The sequence below is a fragment of the Labrus mixtus genome, chromosome 2 (genome assembly GCF_963584025.1).
Source record: "Labrus mixtus chromosome 2, fLabMix1.1, whole genome shotgun sequence".
Lineage (NCBI taxonomy): Eukaryota > Metazoa > Chordata > Actinopteri > Labriformes > Labridae > Labrus > Labrus mixtus.
The window spans coordinates 15,830,285-15,845,781 of record NC_083613.1 but is presented as its reverse complement, the minus strand read 5'-3'; the positions used below and the strand labels follow the sequence as shown (position 1 = coordinate 15,845,781).

General features: G+C 41.8%; 1 protein-coding gene across 5 annotated transcripts in view; it reads right to left on the bottom strand.

Annotated features, from left to right (window-relative positions):
- tenm3 (teneurin transmembrane protein 3) overlaps positions 1–15,497 on the bottom strand; it is a 318,509-nt gene that overhangs the window by 148,681 nt on the left and 154,331 nt on the right. For 2 of the 5 annotated variants that reach the window (XM_061052965.1, XM_061052968.1), the window contains one exon: positions 2,380–2,562. The exons of the other annotated variants lie outside the window; for them this stretch is intronic. In XM_061052965.1, the coding sequence (XP_060908948.1) occupies positions 2,380–2,562 (183 nt within the window). The remainder of the gene's footprint in view (positions 1–2,379; positions 2,563–15,497) is intronic. 5 annotated transcript variants of the gene reach the window in all.

Here is a 15,497-nt window from a genome sequence, read left to right as displayed (position 1 = left end):
ATAAGCTTGTCACTTTAGCTTGAATTGATTTTTTATTCTTATCAGGTTGTATTGTGTACCACTTCCCAAGTCAGACTGATTTCAGCATCAAATGGATGAACAATAACTGATAGAAATCAGACTCCTTGGCGTGTCCATTAGGCCATGGGACAGAGGACAGGAGTGGGTAAAAGACTTATGACGTTGTGATGACAAACAGAGGTTGAGAGTGTTTGGTGGAGAAGAGAACGTCCAGTGAACGTGATGTCTGTGAGCGACGGGGAATGGGTCGAATGGGTGAAAGTGAAGCAGCCAACATGGCCGACATACAACAAGCAGCAGATTCAAAGCAGAGAGACTGATGTTTACTATTTTCACTCTGAAGTTCGAATGATTTCAGTTTCTCCAAATATGATTGGAGCGTCAGTTAGCTTTGCACCCAAACAGCCACTAGAAACGTTCTTAAGAGACTTAACTTTGACACTGTGACCACATTTCAGCGCCGACACTGATCAACACTTTCACTGCAGGAAACAAGAAAAATCCCTTTCTCTACATTTACAAAAGCTTCAGTATTTCACAGTTCCCCTCCAGCCCTGCCTTCTTTCCATGCCCCAACTCCCTTTCCCCCCTGATCGACTTCACATCAGTCTCTCATATGAGAGTGTGTTGTTCAAGTCATCGCCGATAAAAACAAGCCAAACATGTATAAAAAACCACAAGCACCACAGACCCGGTCAGAGAAAGACTGCGCTGAAGGAGCCATGGCAGGGCTTAAAAACTGGAAACAGTTTTCACCTCTTTACAAACAAATGGTAAATGGACTTTTGGCGCTTTTGAAGTTGTCTGACTACTCAAAGCACTTTTACACCGCAGGTCACGCCTACACATTCACACACTGATGGCGTCTATGTAAAGCGTTCATCAGTATTAACAAATCCCATTCTTACATATTCACACGCTGCCGTCAAAGCAGTGGGAGCTACTTGGGGTTGGGTGTCTTTCCCAGGGACACATCAGACATGAGGCTGCAGGAGCTTGGAACCCCCAACCTTCGGGTTGTGAGGTGCCTGACTCTATCACTGAGCCCCCCCGCCCAATACAATCAAAGATATATCTTTTTTTAATCTAAATAAAACAAATGTATTTTAAAAAATCACAAATAAGTTCAGGGAGTCCTTGTCTGACGGACCACTTTGTCAATCAAACATAAGCTAAGTACATTAAAAGAGCGAAAAGGAAACCAACAATTGAAGGTAGACTCACAGAACTACGATCAAAGCTTTACAGTAAAAGTGGCTGTAATGTTCCCCTAACTGCAGCCAACATATGTCCATTCAACAGATGTTTTCAATTTCTGATAACTTTCACAATATTCTGCCTTGCGTAAGTTTTTCCAGCCCCACGCTCTGAGACACAAACTGTGTCTCAGAAAGCAGTCACAACAACATCTTTTTAATTCATAGATTATTGACCTTCAGCTGGACTCTCAGCCCTAATTGTTCTCTTCATGTGTAGATCTGTCAGACGTCTCTAAGAGCAGATAAAGTTGAGTTTTTTTTTTAATGTGTGATAAGACAGAGAGGCAGACATGAAAGAAAGGGAGGGCTGGAGAGAAAACGAGAGATTAAGAACGGCCGGGAGAAAGCGTGACAGAGATGGAGAAGGTCGGTGTGACTCCCACAGAGGAGGGCTGATCAATCGAGGACAACTGCTGGAAGTCATCACAAGTTCAGGCCTCCAGACTGCAACGCTCGCCAAGTGTTGAGAGTGATTTCACCATGAGAAATAAACCACAGAATGCTATACATATCACAGTCCGAGAGAGACTCTGGGAGGATGAAGTAGTACTGGGGAATTCACTTGACCTGCAAGATTACGTCTGGCTCACAACATATCGCTTACTGCAGACCACCTGTATGATATACCTGAAGGAATATGACGAAACATGAGCCAAAATCTGAATATTAAGAGCAACACACAGCAGCTGGATGCTCAGATTTGGACATAAAAATAGTTCCCAAGAGGGGGGAGGATGTGCAGAAGAAATATGATTTTCCAACATAAACCCCAATCACACTGATGTCCTACACATGACAGACAAATCCAAACGCAGGGGGATAAAAATATCCAAAGGAAATATGCAAACCACCAGGATTTGACCGATTAGATGACCAAATCCTGCTTTTTTGAGGAATGAAGATTAAAAAAGGTCGGATTCTGAGCAGATTTTCATTCATTATTTTAAATTTGAAAGCAAGAATATATCCAATATGACTCACAGAGCACATTTTCTATCTAAAAAAAAATAAATATCATCACAATAAATCGGTCAAATTCCAGTTTAGATGAAAACATAAGAAGAAGAAACAGTTTTGAATGAAATGAAAGTCCCTTTACCATGAGTTACAGGTAAGTACAATCGATCTGCATACTCCTCCTGCTCCTCTTCCTCCTCCTCCTCTTCCTCTGAGTCTGGCTCAGCCCCATCGCCTAACAACGGGTTGTCATGAGGATTGGCTGATTGCGGATGTGATTGGTCAATGACAGATGATGGACAGGAGGGGGAGGGCATTGGAGAACCTAAAAAAAAGAACACAACCAAAAAAAGGAAAACAAAGGGATGATGAATGTGAAGAATGAATAAAAGTCACAATCACAGCAAATAAAAACTGAAATGAGGAATAAATGACTGAGTGGTGAAGTCTGGTGATGTCTGCTGATGTTGTGATGTGGATGAAGCTGCAAAAAGTTACGACTGAAGGAAAATTTGAGCGGGGAAATAAAAAAAACTGCTGTTCCCCTAGTGTCCACTGGAGGCTGTCTCCTGCAGTGAGTCGATCCCCATAGAGCTCCATGTTAAGATGTCCAACTTCACAGCAGAAATAAACATATTTACAGCCTGGTACAAAGAGAGTTTTGGTCACTATAGATCCTTTCTCTCTTCATGACAACTGTACCGGCTGTTAACTAAATGTAACTAACTACATGTTAGCAACAATTAGCAGCTACTTGTGTCTGTGAAAAGCTCACCTGGCTTGTTAGTTCAGTGTTTGTTACACACTGATTTATCTTTGTTGCACTGTGGATGCACGTCAGGATTGTTGTTGGTATGTCTGTTTCATTTCAGTGGCGACGCCTTCAAGCTGACAAACTACAACACAACACAGAGTTGAATGAGTTTCTTTGTTTTCCCTTTTTAGTTGATCTTTCAACACTCATTCTACTTCACCAGCGGCTAGTCTGCAGCCTGCCACAAGCTCTCTTTTCTGACAAGCTTTTTAAAGTCTGATAAATAAACAGCACGGGTCTGCCACCATGACAAATTAATCTCCTTCTCTTTGAAACACTGTGGTTAACAAACTAATTATCCAGCTAAAGAATTAGCCTTGGGCACAGACTGTCAAACTTAGATACCTGGCGTTTGCTGACAAATCACTCCTCTCCAGCCCCACTTCCAAATACCAAACTCCAAAGTCTATATGACAAAACAATAAGTGACGTCACAGCGCCCATGTCCACCTATATATAATGTCTTTTGTTGGTATTAGTGAGTGTTGTCACAATACCAGAATTTTAAATTATGATTCGATCCTTGTGAACGTCTCATGATATCAGTACCTGTTTGGAAACCAAAACACCAAAAATAGAAGTCCTAGCCACCCACTAGTGGGTACTTTCTTGTTTTGAATTAACAAAATGTTGCAGGTAAACCTGCACACTGTCTGTCAACATGTTGTCGAAGTATTTGTGCAATTTAGTCAGTCTCTCCTCCTCTGCCTCTTGTCTGTTTGTAAGAGACAGAAATTTAACTTTTGCATCTTTATGAGACGCCAACTTCTCAACGTTAGTATTTGCAGACCTGTGAATTTGAACAGTCCACTGCTGCTCTCACTCTAACTCGCATGCTCAGCTGCTTTTGGTTAAAAATATGACTAAAAGTCATACTTCCTGATACTACCAATCTTTAAATGAACAGAGATTGACTTGTTTTAAAACATGTGGAATGGAAATCATCGAACATTGTGACAGCCTTCTAGTCACAGAGTGGCCGCTGATGCGCCAAGCTGCTTGTATAAACCAGCACTAACACAGTGGATTCAGGTCTCTGCTGTTTCTCCTCCTCTGCATGTCCTGCACACTTTGACACACTCATCCCTCCCAGCTGCTCCCCTTCACACTCCACAAGGACGGGCGCTTGATTAAATTCCGAAATTCAACTTCACTACTGCTGATTTGTGAATGAAGAAGAACTTGGTCTGAGTTGTTGAACTGTGTGCGGTATTTATTGTGGGTCTGCGAGACCAGACTCACAGGCAGAGTGGGAAAAATCAATTGTGTATCGATGTGGTAACCTTGGCATTTAGTGACTCCAGAATGCTAAATGGCTCCGCCACTCTCTCTCTCTCTCTCTCTCTCTCTCTCTTGCTCTATGTGTGTCAGTGTTTGTGTATGGGAGTCTTTGTGTGCGTTTTGCCCAGACAGATAACTCTGACCGGCCTTGCATTCCATACAAATGTGCAGCTACAAAAGAAAGAAATTAGCCGTTGAAAAGTGGAAGTAAGGAATGAGAGAAACACATTGCGTTAAAAAGCTCTCTGTGCAGGCTGGCTTTACAGATAAAAATGTGTTACGTCTCCACTGAAATCTCTTGAGCTCACACATTTGCAAGCAAGTGGGGAGAAATTGAAATACAAAAATCAATGTTAGGTCATTTGCAGGAAAAGAATTGCTATCTTGTTTGGCGGTGCTGGGGCTGGGAATGAAACACAGAACTCTATCTCTTCGCTCCAAAACACACAAAATATATTTTATTGGACTCTACATGAGTCACCTGGTGAATAACAACACACACACTCAGGCATGAGGAGATCAATACAGTACCCATGGGCAGACATGCATCCATACAGTTTATTTTAATTTTCTTTTTCCAAATAACAATAAATAAATGTCTGTAGTTTTCTCAAGATCTCCAATGAAGTATCTCATTATCTCGCGATAACAGAGCTGTTGTTCAAACGATAACGATTCATATTCTCAAGATCTCGAGAATATGAAAAACAAAACAGCTCATTATCAAAGGAAATAAAGCAGGCTCATCCCGAGATAATGACGAGTAAGTCGAGGAAACAGAGTAAAATAAGATGCATGTCCGCTAAGGGTTTCGTAGTTCAACACACATTCAAGACATTTTTAAACACACACGCACACTTTTTTACTTCCCCATCATGAGGATATCAAAATGTTTGATACCTCTGGAAACCATTTTTTCATACCACCTTTTCAGAAGATACAGTCGCAGATATTTAAATGATTCATAGTATTGAAAAGTACTGAAAAAAAAACAAATTCAGAGCTTCAGTTATATTTTTAACCAAAAGCTGCTGCAAGAGAAAGTCTCTGAATTGCACACAAAAATGTCGGCAACGTTTTGGGTATCGAAGAGTTGTCAACATATTTCTGTGATTTAGACAGTGCACAGGAGTTTGCCTGCTTTATTAAGTATTAAAGAATAAGAAATGATCAAATGTAGGCCGCCTCAGACTCCGCCTCAGTGGTAGTAGGATCTAAACGAGAACTGACATCGTGTAATGTTATTAGAACTATATCAAAGTTAAAAATTCTGTTGCCCTGACAACCCTGCTCCAATCATGCATGTGGTGTTTTTTCAGTTTTGGGTTGAACTTAAGTCCAGCAGTTTGATGCAAAAAGCTCCAAAAGAAGCATGACTGGAGTCTGTGTTTGATTATTTACTAGAATGCCTTTTGGCTTGTTCCTTCCAACTGAGATAGAAAATCACATGCATGTTGGCATTTTCTATTAAAAACCCAACCCCCACTTCCTCCCCCAGAGTGATGCTGTGGATGGAAGAAAAAAAGGCCATTGGCTTCTGCATAGGAAACAGGAACAACACAGGATTAGTGCTGCATGTGGGCAATATTAAACAGCAGATACGCTCCACTGCGTTCATTTCAGAATAGGTGCAGAATTGATCAGCCTGCACCGGTTTGTCGGCAGAAAGCTGCGTCACCTGGACTGATCCTCCTGAGACATTTAAATCAGTTTCCACACAGGTAAGTCTGAATCTGCTTTGTGTTTCATTTACATGATCAAAAAGCTGGATTTCCTGCGGCTCTTTTAATATTAAAAGCTGCTCTGAGAGGCTTTTTTTTAATCTGACAGAAATGAATACCTGGGGCAAACAATAAGTAATACATGATCTCATATTACAGGAGTACATTTCATTTCTTATTCAAATATCAAATATTACACTCACACCTGTGAATATGTAAACATGCAGCAGCTTCCATTAAAAATGAAGCTGTTTTCACACATGCACCCCTGATACATTTCCAGAACATTTCAGACCACCCGACTCTAAAATCTTCCTGAGTTGCTTGTTCACACATGCACCACATGCATGGTCACGTTTGACCATGAAAACTAGTCAGAGGTGGTACAACAGGTGAATTCTTCTGCCCAATAACAAAAAAAAACTGTTCTCTGCAGCAGTGTCATCATTAAAATGACGCAAGACAGCAGATTTATGTCGCCAACTGACATCAGTGTACCTTACATTATTTGTCAATGGGCCAATTTTGTCAACAGGGAAAGTATCTACTGTTCAACCGCTACATGCTTCACTTTATAAATAACCCCACAGAGATCCACCTTCATTAGAAGCCAAACATTACTGCTAGTGAGGACTAATACGTCACAATTACAATGTCATCCAACTGGATAATGTGTCAAAAAGATTGTGCCTTTAGTGCAATTAATATAAAAACAATTTTATTTAGAAGTGCCATCCAGATTCCAATCATTTGACCAATCAGATGGAGACCTGGTCATACGTACACACGATAAGCTAATCAGAAGAAGGGATAGATACTCAGATTAGTTGTTGTTGATTTGGCGGCCGAGGACGACGAGAAAAGTCAAATAAATGTGGATGACAAAGACCTTTTCAAAGAAGGCACAACTCTGGATTTATTTTGGATTCAAATGAAAAAAGAAAATGCTGCCTAAAAAAACAGACTATAAGACATTTCCTGTAATTACAGCTCACATTAACCATTTAATATGTGTTGATTTATTGCAGGTCAAAGTGTCATTGCACAGGGTTATCATGTGTAGAAGATTTCCATCATACTGAACATAGCATTAGCCTGTGATTAACATTCCGGGCAACATTTCAGTCTCCACTTCTCTGCACATCTTTTCTGTCCTACAACAAAGAGCATTGCCTCCTCATAAAATGTCTCAAGAGTTTGGGGCTGCTTTTCGTCCTCCGACTCCCACCTGCACTGTTTGGAAGAGTTTCGGGGGGAAAAAAAATCAGTGTGTGACATTCTGTTTCTGCCTTCTCTCAGTCGATCTCCATATCAAAGACGCTGTGGTAGAACACATTGTACCAGGGATTACAAGGAGAGAGGGAGAGACTGAAATATCACTTTATGGCCTCTCGAGAATACCAAACCTACCTACTGTATCTCCTCAAACATTGCAGGTGTCTCTCTCTCTCTCTCTCTCTCTCTCTCTCTGTTTATGTGTGTGTGGTAGAAACTGGGTCATAGGCAGATATTATGACTGTCAAAAGGTCGGACACAGCTGCCCAGTGTGCTCCGCAGGGACGCGGTTTAAAGCTCGGCTATGATTGCATCGCAGCTTGTTGTTCTGGCTCAAGACAATATTCTTTTCAGGCTCTGATCAATGGAGTAAAAATAACTCTCGATGAAATGCTCAGTCTGTCAAATGGCGAGGTGCCTCCTGGCTTCTCCCCAAAGTGCCTGAGAGAGCAGAGTTATGCTGCTTTCTCGTCCCGGGGGAGCCACTGGCAGAACAACTTGCGCTTCAGAGACTTGGATGTGTTCGAGTGTGTGAAGTGAAGCCACCAAGACTCCGGGAATGACAAGTCTAGCAGGCTCTCTGCTCCTGATTTGCTCATGAGATGAAAGCATGATGGTGTTCGAAGAAAGCAAGGACAAGATCAGCATATGAATATAATTCTTAGAAATTAATCATTCGGAATAAAAGTGTTGATCAGCATTTTTATAACCCCTAACGTCCCTAACGCCAAATGAAACCTGCAGAGTTCTGTTTTCACTCTGGAGTTCGCTGCATGCAGAATAACACATGAAAGTACTCCCCCCCCCCGCTCTACTCCACTTCAGATTCAGCCTGAGGGAGGGAGGATGAAGACGAGAAGAGCCTCTTGACATTTTTCAGTTTGTACGTCCATGATTCCTTTCCTTTCCTCGCCTCCTCTCCTCTCGTCTTTGTACCTCCCACCTCCTCAAAGCTGCTCTCATTCACTGTTCAGACTTACTCTGAGAAAATGCAACACACTGTGGTTGTTTGTAATCAAGATCTGCATGAGACGCTCAGGACTTTTATGTTGTGTTAAAATATTGGATGCCACTCAAACATCAAGTGGGAGTACAGGTGATGTGGCAGAAAGAGTGAAAAAGACCATTAGGTTGTCATTCGGAGGAGGCGGATGGGTTAGAAAATGAGGCGCCTCACACCATTATTAATATAACTTAACCTAATCAAGAAGTTACTGTATGTAAACCTATACAAATGTATAGAAGCGTACTTCATTTACATGTGAAAATAAAAATGTGCTCTGTTTCTCTAAATCAACGAGATTGTTATCTCAGAATTAAGAGTAAAAGAAAAAATCTGCTCTGTTTTTCTTTTTATTAACGAGATACCAGTTCCTCAAAATCCCACCAGAAGCTCTCATTCAGACCAACTAAATACTCCCAGTGTGTAAAGTTTCACATAGTTTAATGTCGGTTTGGGTTTGACACATGGGGAGATATAGAGTCAGGTAACATAACGAAGCGAGACTGAGGTACCAGTTTTGTGCCCGGAAAATGAAGCACTTGGTAAACATGCAGCAGCTTCTATTAAAAATGAAGCTGCTTTCACACATGCACTCCTGATACATTTCCAGAACATTTCAGACCACCCGACTCTAAAATCTTCCTAAGTTGCTCCTTATCCTGAGATAATTATCCTGTTAATTCAGTAACGGTCATGGTCGACTTCGGACACGCTTTGGTGGAGCTGTTTTGTAACAACAAAAAAGGATCAATAATTTAGTGTTATGAGGATGAAACAATAGAAAACTAAGGCACAAATTATCATCAGAAAATGATTTCAAGCGACTCCGTAACCTCAGAAGGAGGAAAACACGCCAACGCCCTGACATCTTTCAAATATTAAAGGTGCAGTTCATGGATTGTGTAGTTACCTTTCTGATAGTGATAATGATGTGGTAGGTTTGGCATTTTTTTGTGTGGCATCGGCGTCTTTTAGAGTGATAAAAAGACACAACTGCATCATCTGTTCATTGTTGTTAATATTTCAGGTCTGTGTCAGGTGAAAACATCAGATGCTGTATGTTTAAGGAAGTCATACATTTTTATTTGATATTTGGTTGTATATTCCAGCTGTGTTTCAAGCCTTAGTCTTTTTTGTAACCAAGGATTTCTGCAAAGCATTCACCTCTCCTGCACACCTCCTCTCCCCTCTCTCCTCCAGATGGATTTCAGGAATTGAGACATCCTTCAAGACTGCACGCTGTGATCGGGTCACAGGCAGGAGAGCAGCGTACAGAGAGGAGGCGAGGAGGTGCACAATAGAGAGAAAAGAGAAAGCGAGGAGCTGGAGAGGGGCGAGCAGAGCAGGTGCCAGGAGATGATAGATGATAAAGACGGAGGGCAGAAAGAGAACAGATGGAAAATAAAGATGAGAACGTGTACAGAGGAGAGCAGAAAGGTTACATACAGGACGTTTCTTATCAATGATTTATTATCTACTTGAAAAGAAAGAAGTGAAAGACGTGCACGAAGGAGGTAAACTGGAAGTTTGTGCACGCTTTGCATCTTGCTGTTTAGTTTTATCAAAGAGGAAATTAGGCTCTAATTCTGGGCATTTAAGTGTCACTATTTGTATGAACTGTAGGTCTCAATGTGATACTACAGCTCAGGTGTAAAGATAGGAAGATCACTGTCAAAGTAGAAGAGAATGTATAGATGCAAAGGACTAACGTCTTCCTCAGAATCAAACAGTGCAGCTAAAGATTTGACAAAGTTATATACACTCCTACTCTCAGCGAGTCATCACTCGTTGCTTAATGAAAGCGGGAGGTAAGCATGGAGCTAACCGGAACTGTGACAGCACTTTTTTAAAATCTGTACCTATGCTGTTTGACTCTGAGGAAGATGTTAGTCCTTTGAACTTACATAAAATTAAGTGAAGTCCTTAAAACACAAAAAGACATCTGAGATAAATCTTAGTGTTAAACATTCTGGACATGACCACAAAGTACTAAACTGTATGAGCTAAGAAATGTGTTAAGTTTTTCTTCAGTACAGATGCTGGGTTTCTCCTCAAGGTATATGAAGATGTCCGCCCACCTTAAACTGTAACTTTGTCCGTTTCGTTGGCTCGCTGACCCACTGAGCGGACAGTGAGTACGGGTCAGGACACCTCAGCCCATTGCAAACAATTAGCTTGTCACTAAGACAACCTGTCTTCTGATGACAAAATGTACCAAGAAGAAGAAGTGGAGAAGACGTCCAGATGGTCCAGAACTTTCTGATGTGCATTCTACTGCCAGTCAACTTTCTGCCACCAGTTTGACTCCGCCCACAAAACACGCCTTCCTTATTTAAAACATCTATTGACTGACATATTCTCTTACACCTGATACCACATTTAAGTCTGTTTCTCAGTTATTTCTAATATTATAACTGCCTCAGAACAACTCATTCATGCACCAATCACAGCCCGTTCTCAGCACGAGGCCACCCATCCAGATATGATTCCTCCATCACTGATCCGTAGTACACACACCTCAGCTGGCTGACAGTTTTTCCTCCGCCACCCCCAGCCTCAACTTTCTCTTCTTCAGATGAATCTGTGGTGCTTCCTGTGTTGGCGTATCGTGCTGCTTTGCTAGTTCAGAGAGCATCTTAAGAGAGGAGCAATCAGAGCCAAGTGTTTCTGTATTTCCATTTGTGCGATAATTGTTTAAATCTATGAGGAGTGTTTCTAACTGAAAAATAGTCTCATTGCTGCAGCCGGTACTGAACAGTTAGTTTAATTTAGGGGAAAAAAGGCAAAGCCAAAACGAGGAGTCAATATTTTCTCAAGTGACAAACAAGATAGCAAACTTCTCCAAATGCAATCAGAGCAACAGGCCATTCTGCTACGTGGAGTATTTCTAATCAATAACTTTCCCTTTTGTGGCTCGTCCATTTGGTAAATGTTTATTAGATTAAAGTCTTTCATCCAATCTTTACTGCAGTGTTTCTGTTGTTTCTGTTGCGCTGTGCTGGAGAAGCTCGTCAGATAGAAACGCGACATGTTTGGAGTCAGACGGTGACTCCAGAGGCAACTTGTGTTCGTGTACTTTAGCGACGACTGGTTTGTGTTGTCTCAACGGAAAAATCTGCAGAGCTCTTTAACCCGGCAGCCTTGTCACGCAACACGAGTGCAACCTTAGATCTCACCCAGCTGCTGTGCGGAGAGAGTGTGTGTGTGTGTGTGTGTGTGTGTGTGTGTGTGTGTGTGTGTGTGTGTGTGTGTGTGTGTGTGTTGTGAACACCTGGCTCCTTCAGTGCCTCCTCATTCTTCATCCCTGCTTGGCTTGGTTTTGGCAGACACACACACACACACACACACACACACACACACAGGTATCTCTCTCTGTACTCTCACCATTTTCTTAGCCTCTCTCTCCTCCTGTTTTCGTCAACTTGCTCGCCCCCACCTGTGCAGCACAGTAGGTGTGTTCTACTTTGTTTAGTCAAGTTTCCCTGACATATCAATAACGGCTAAATTTGCATTTTTAATGTAAATCATCTGAAGTTAACAGAACTCCATCTTGACACTAATTGCTTTTTAAACTTTCCCTGAGCAATTTGAGGACAAAAGAGGAAGACAATATGCATAATCAGGATGCGTTAAAGAACTATCAAAGTGTGCAAAACTTAAGGGCTTTACTGATTACCAGCAGTGTGGGTCAAAAGAAGTCCTAATTATCTCTCTCTCTCTCTCTATATATATATATATATTGAATCGTTTGCTAAATGGCTCGTTCATAATCATCTAATAATTTATCTTTTTGTAGTAGTTTAATGGAATACACTGACGATGATCCCTCTGTGTTTTTATCAACAAAAACTCAAAAGTGCCAGAGCTACTCTTACATGCTCACCCAGCAGCTACAGTAGCTGTTAGCATTCTGACGGTGTGATTTGTTTTCCAGCGTCTTCTGTCATCACAACATTTCTGTTGTTGTGGTGACAGAAAATGAGGTGCAGATTATGTCTTTGAGGCTGCAATCAGACGACAGACAATCTCCAGATGTAAATGCCCGTCTCTATAGCGTTTGCACACCTTCTGCTGCATGTTGTCTCGACAGACCGTCGGATGGTTGTGAAACACATTATTGTGATTCAGGGAGAGTTCCATGCAGTAACCAGTGATAGTGCTAGAGACTCAGAAGAACTCCTGAGGGACGTGGGAAAAAATGTCCAGTACTTCTTTCAATTTGTAAAACAAAATTATAATTCTGTAAAAAAAAAAAAAAGAAAGGCAAACATATTTATGTTAAGCCAGAAGTGTTTCAAATTGTTAAGCTGATTGAAAATTAATAATTCATCACAGTTTCCAGGCTACAAATGTTGAGCTGCAAAGACGACACCTCATAGCAACCCATCACAGTCAGCAGTAACACCTGAAGTGTCAGTGGCTCTCACTTATCAAACATATGTACAACAGAACACTGGGTGTACGGTCATTTTCACACAAACTTCGGCACTTATCAATCTGGACGTGAGCGGAGAACACCCTAAAATCCCGTCTCGGACAGACAAACAACACATTTCATTCCTCTCTACTTCTCTTGATTTGGTGTCTCTCTCCAGGTCGAAGCAGTTTCTCTTCTGTGCCATATAACCCAGCTCCATGTCGTAAACTCTGGGGGTGAGGAAAGCTGAGCAGTGAACATATAGGGGTGTGGTATTTAAATGATGATTGTTGTCAGCCGCAATAGTTAATCAACGCCCGGTCAATCGTACGCTGCGATTGGTCAGATACAAACGTTTCAGAGGTACCACGGGGAGCCTGTCGTACGATGATTTCTGCACACAGATCTGCGCTGGTTTCCACACCAGATTGAAAAGTGAGGGCCAAATCTGACGGAACCACAGCTCTGGGATTTGTGATTTGTAAGTGTGACGCAATTTCAATACTTATTTCAATTACTGGGATTGATGGACTCGCTCAACATCTAAGCATACATACTGTATGTAGGTCGTACAAATTTAAGGGCTCTGAACAGTTTGAAAACACTCCAAGGGTTGACATCATAATAAGCTAATTTTAAGCCTTGGAAGACTCTTATTACTTTTGCAGAGTTCACATGGTTAATTTAGCTCCCCTTGGAAGCGGATAAATGAGGGACGCGGGAGAAAAGGAACAAGAAACTTGAAGTGGACTACAGTTGGTCCTCGTTCTCTCTCCCTCTCGTTCATTATCTCTGTCCGTCTCTTTTATGACTCTGTGAGATCATGTCGGCCTTTTGTTCTCGTGGACTGTAAGCTCATGTAAAGCCACTCAGTCCCCCGGGGGAAAGTTACAGCTCTGTTGGAGCAGAGGCACATGCTAAAACCATCGAGTCATGCTAACTGAGAAAAGAAATCCTGGCATGTGAACGAGTGTGGAGGAGAAACAGATTGTGAGGAGAAACCGCCGCATAAACCCAAACCACCGCTCTGACACTTTTATCGTCCGCTCTGATTTGATTTTAAGTTTGTTTTGATTGCTGCCCTGCTCTGATTGGTTTAACGCTGACCAGCTGGGACGAGCAATGATGTTAAGACATCATGTTGGGGGGGGGGGGGGGGGTTAGCGCCAGGAGGACTAAACAAAGGGAGCCGTCTGATATTCATGGGGTCTGGAAACTCAGCCGTGCCGGGATGTTTTGCATAACAGGTGTAACAAAGGAGAGGAAATACAGAGCAATCACAACATTTCCATGACGCACTCAGGTGTGTAATCAACTACACACACACACACACACACACAGCACTGTCCCCTGACATCACTTTTTTGCTGCTAATGTGTCCTTCAGAGGACTGATTTGTGCATGTGTGTGTGTGATATAAACTAGAGCTCTCCTTAGGGGACACCACAACAGAGAGCAATACATGACGCTGTGTTTCAACACCCTCACAGAGTGTGTGAAACCTTAGAGAGCGCACCGCAGACAGCCAAACATGTCTCCTGATGTCACAGAGCGAGGCATCTACGTGACACTGGGAGAAGGTGAAATCAACATCAACAGAGGTGCATCTCCCCCGTACACTCTATTTTTCTTTAATGAAGCGACATGAAACAAAGGTATACATGACTATACTGGGGATCGAAATTTTGGAGGGGGTGGAAATTAAGTCCGCGGAAATTGCATGTTTAGGTTTAGGCTGTGATTGAAAAAAGAGAAAGTATCCAGAGACAGATGTTTTTATTAGAGATTTGACACCACACGTCATACTAAAATATGCATTTGAACTTCTGTGCAGAAAACAGGACATGCTGGTCACAGCTGCCTCGATGAGTTTGTCTCGTGTTAGATCCAAACTTACCATTCAAAAGACTAAAATCAAACGACTATAGAAGGAGTCAAAACTACTTGGGAACCTTCCGCTGTAAGAGTCAAAGCCTTTAAGGTCAGACTAGAACACAGAAATCTTTGCCCTGCGTTACTCGTGGGCCTTTGGGTGCAGGTTCATTTAGCTGCGTTCAGATCAACAGAGAGGAGAATATTCATCCCTCTAGATATGTTGGTAAAGTCATTTCTCTGTTCTTTTCGTCTCCCAGAGGAGTCTCAGTTTAACTGTAAATAGTAAGTTAAACAGAGGCTCTATCAATTTAAAAAAACAAGCTAAATGCAAACTTTGTCAGGTCTGTCAGGTAGAGGAGAAGAAAAATAACATTTAAAATTGGATGGGAAAACCTTTCTTTATTTTCTTCCTTTTTGCCTTTATTGGATAGGACAGCTAAAGAGAGAGACAGAAATGTTGGTAGGTGAGAGTGAGGGATGACATGCAGCAAAGGGCCGAGGATGGATTCAAACCCACTACCGCTGAGAGGACTACAGCCTCTGTACATGGGGCATGCGACATAATCGCAAGGCTATCTGGGCTCCCAGGATCAATCATTTCTGATGATGAATCCCATCTTTTGAATTCACACTAATCTAAGAAATATGCATCATATGAGTCAACCGTCTAAGATTCTGTCGCCTGTTGCATACTCACTTCTTGCCTTTGACTTTCTATTCATTGCATTTTGTGAAAACTTCTAATTGCTTTTGGTCTGAAAAGACCTTTGGAAATCAAATCGTGGGACTCTGCTAGAGCTGCCTTCTGAGTTCTTACATAGCTGTACAGCACAGGAGAGGAGAAGCTATCAGTTACAGTTAAAACAGACCAGAA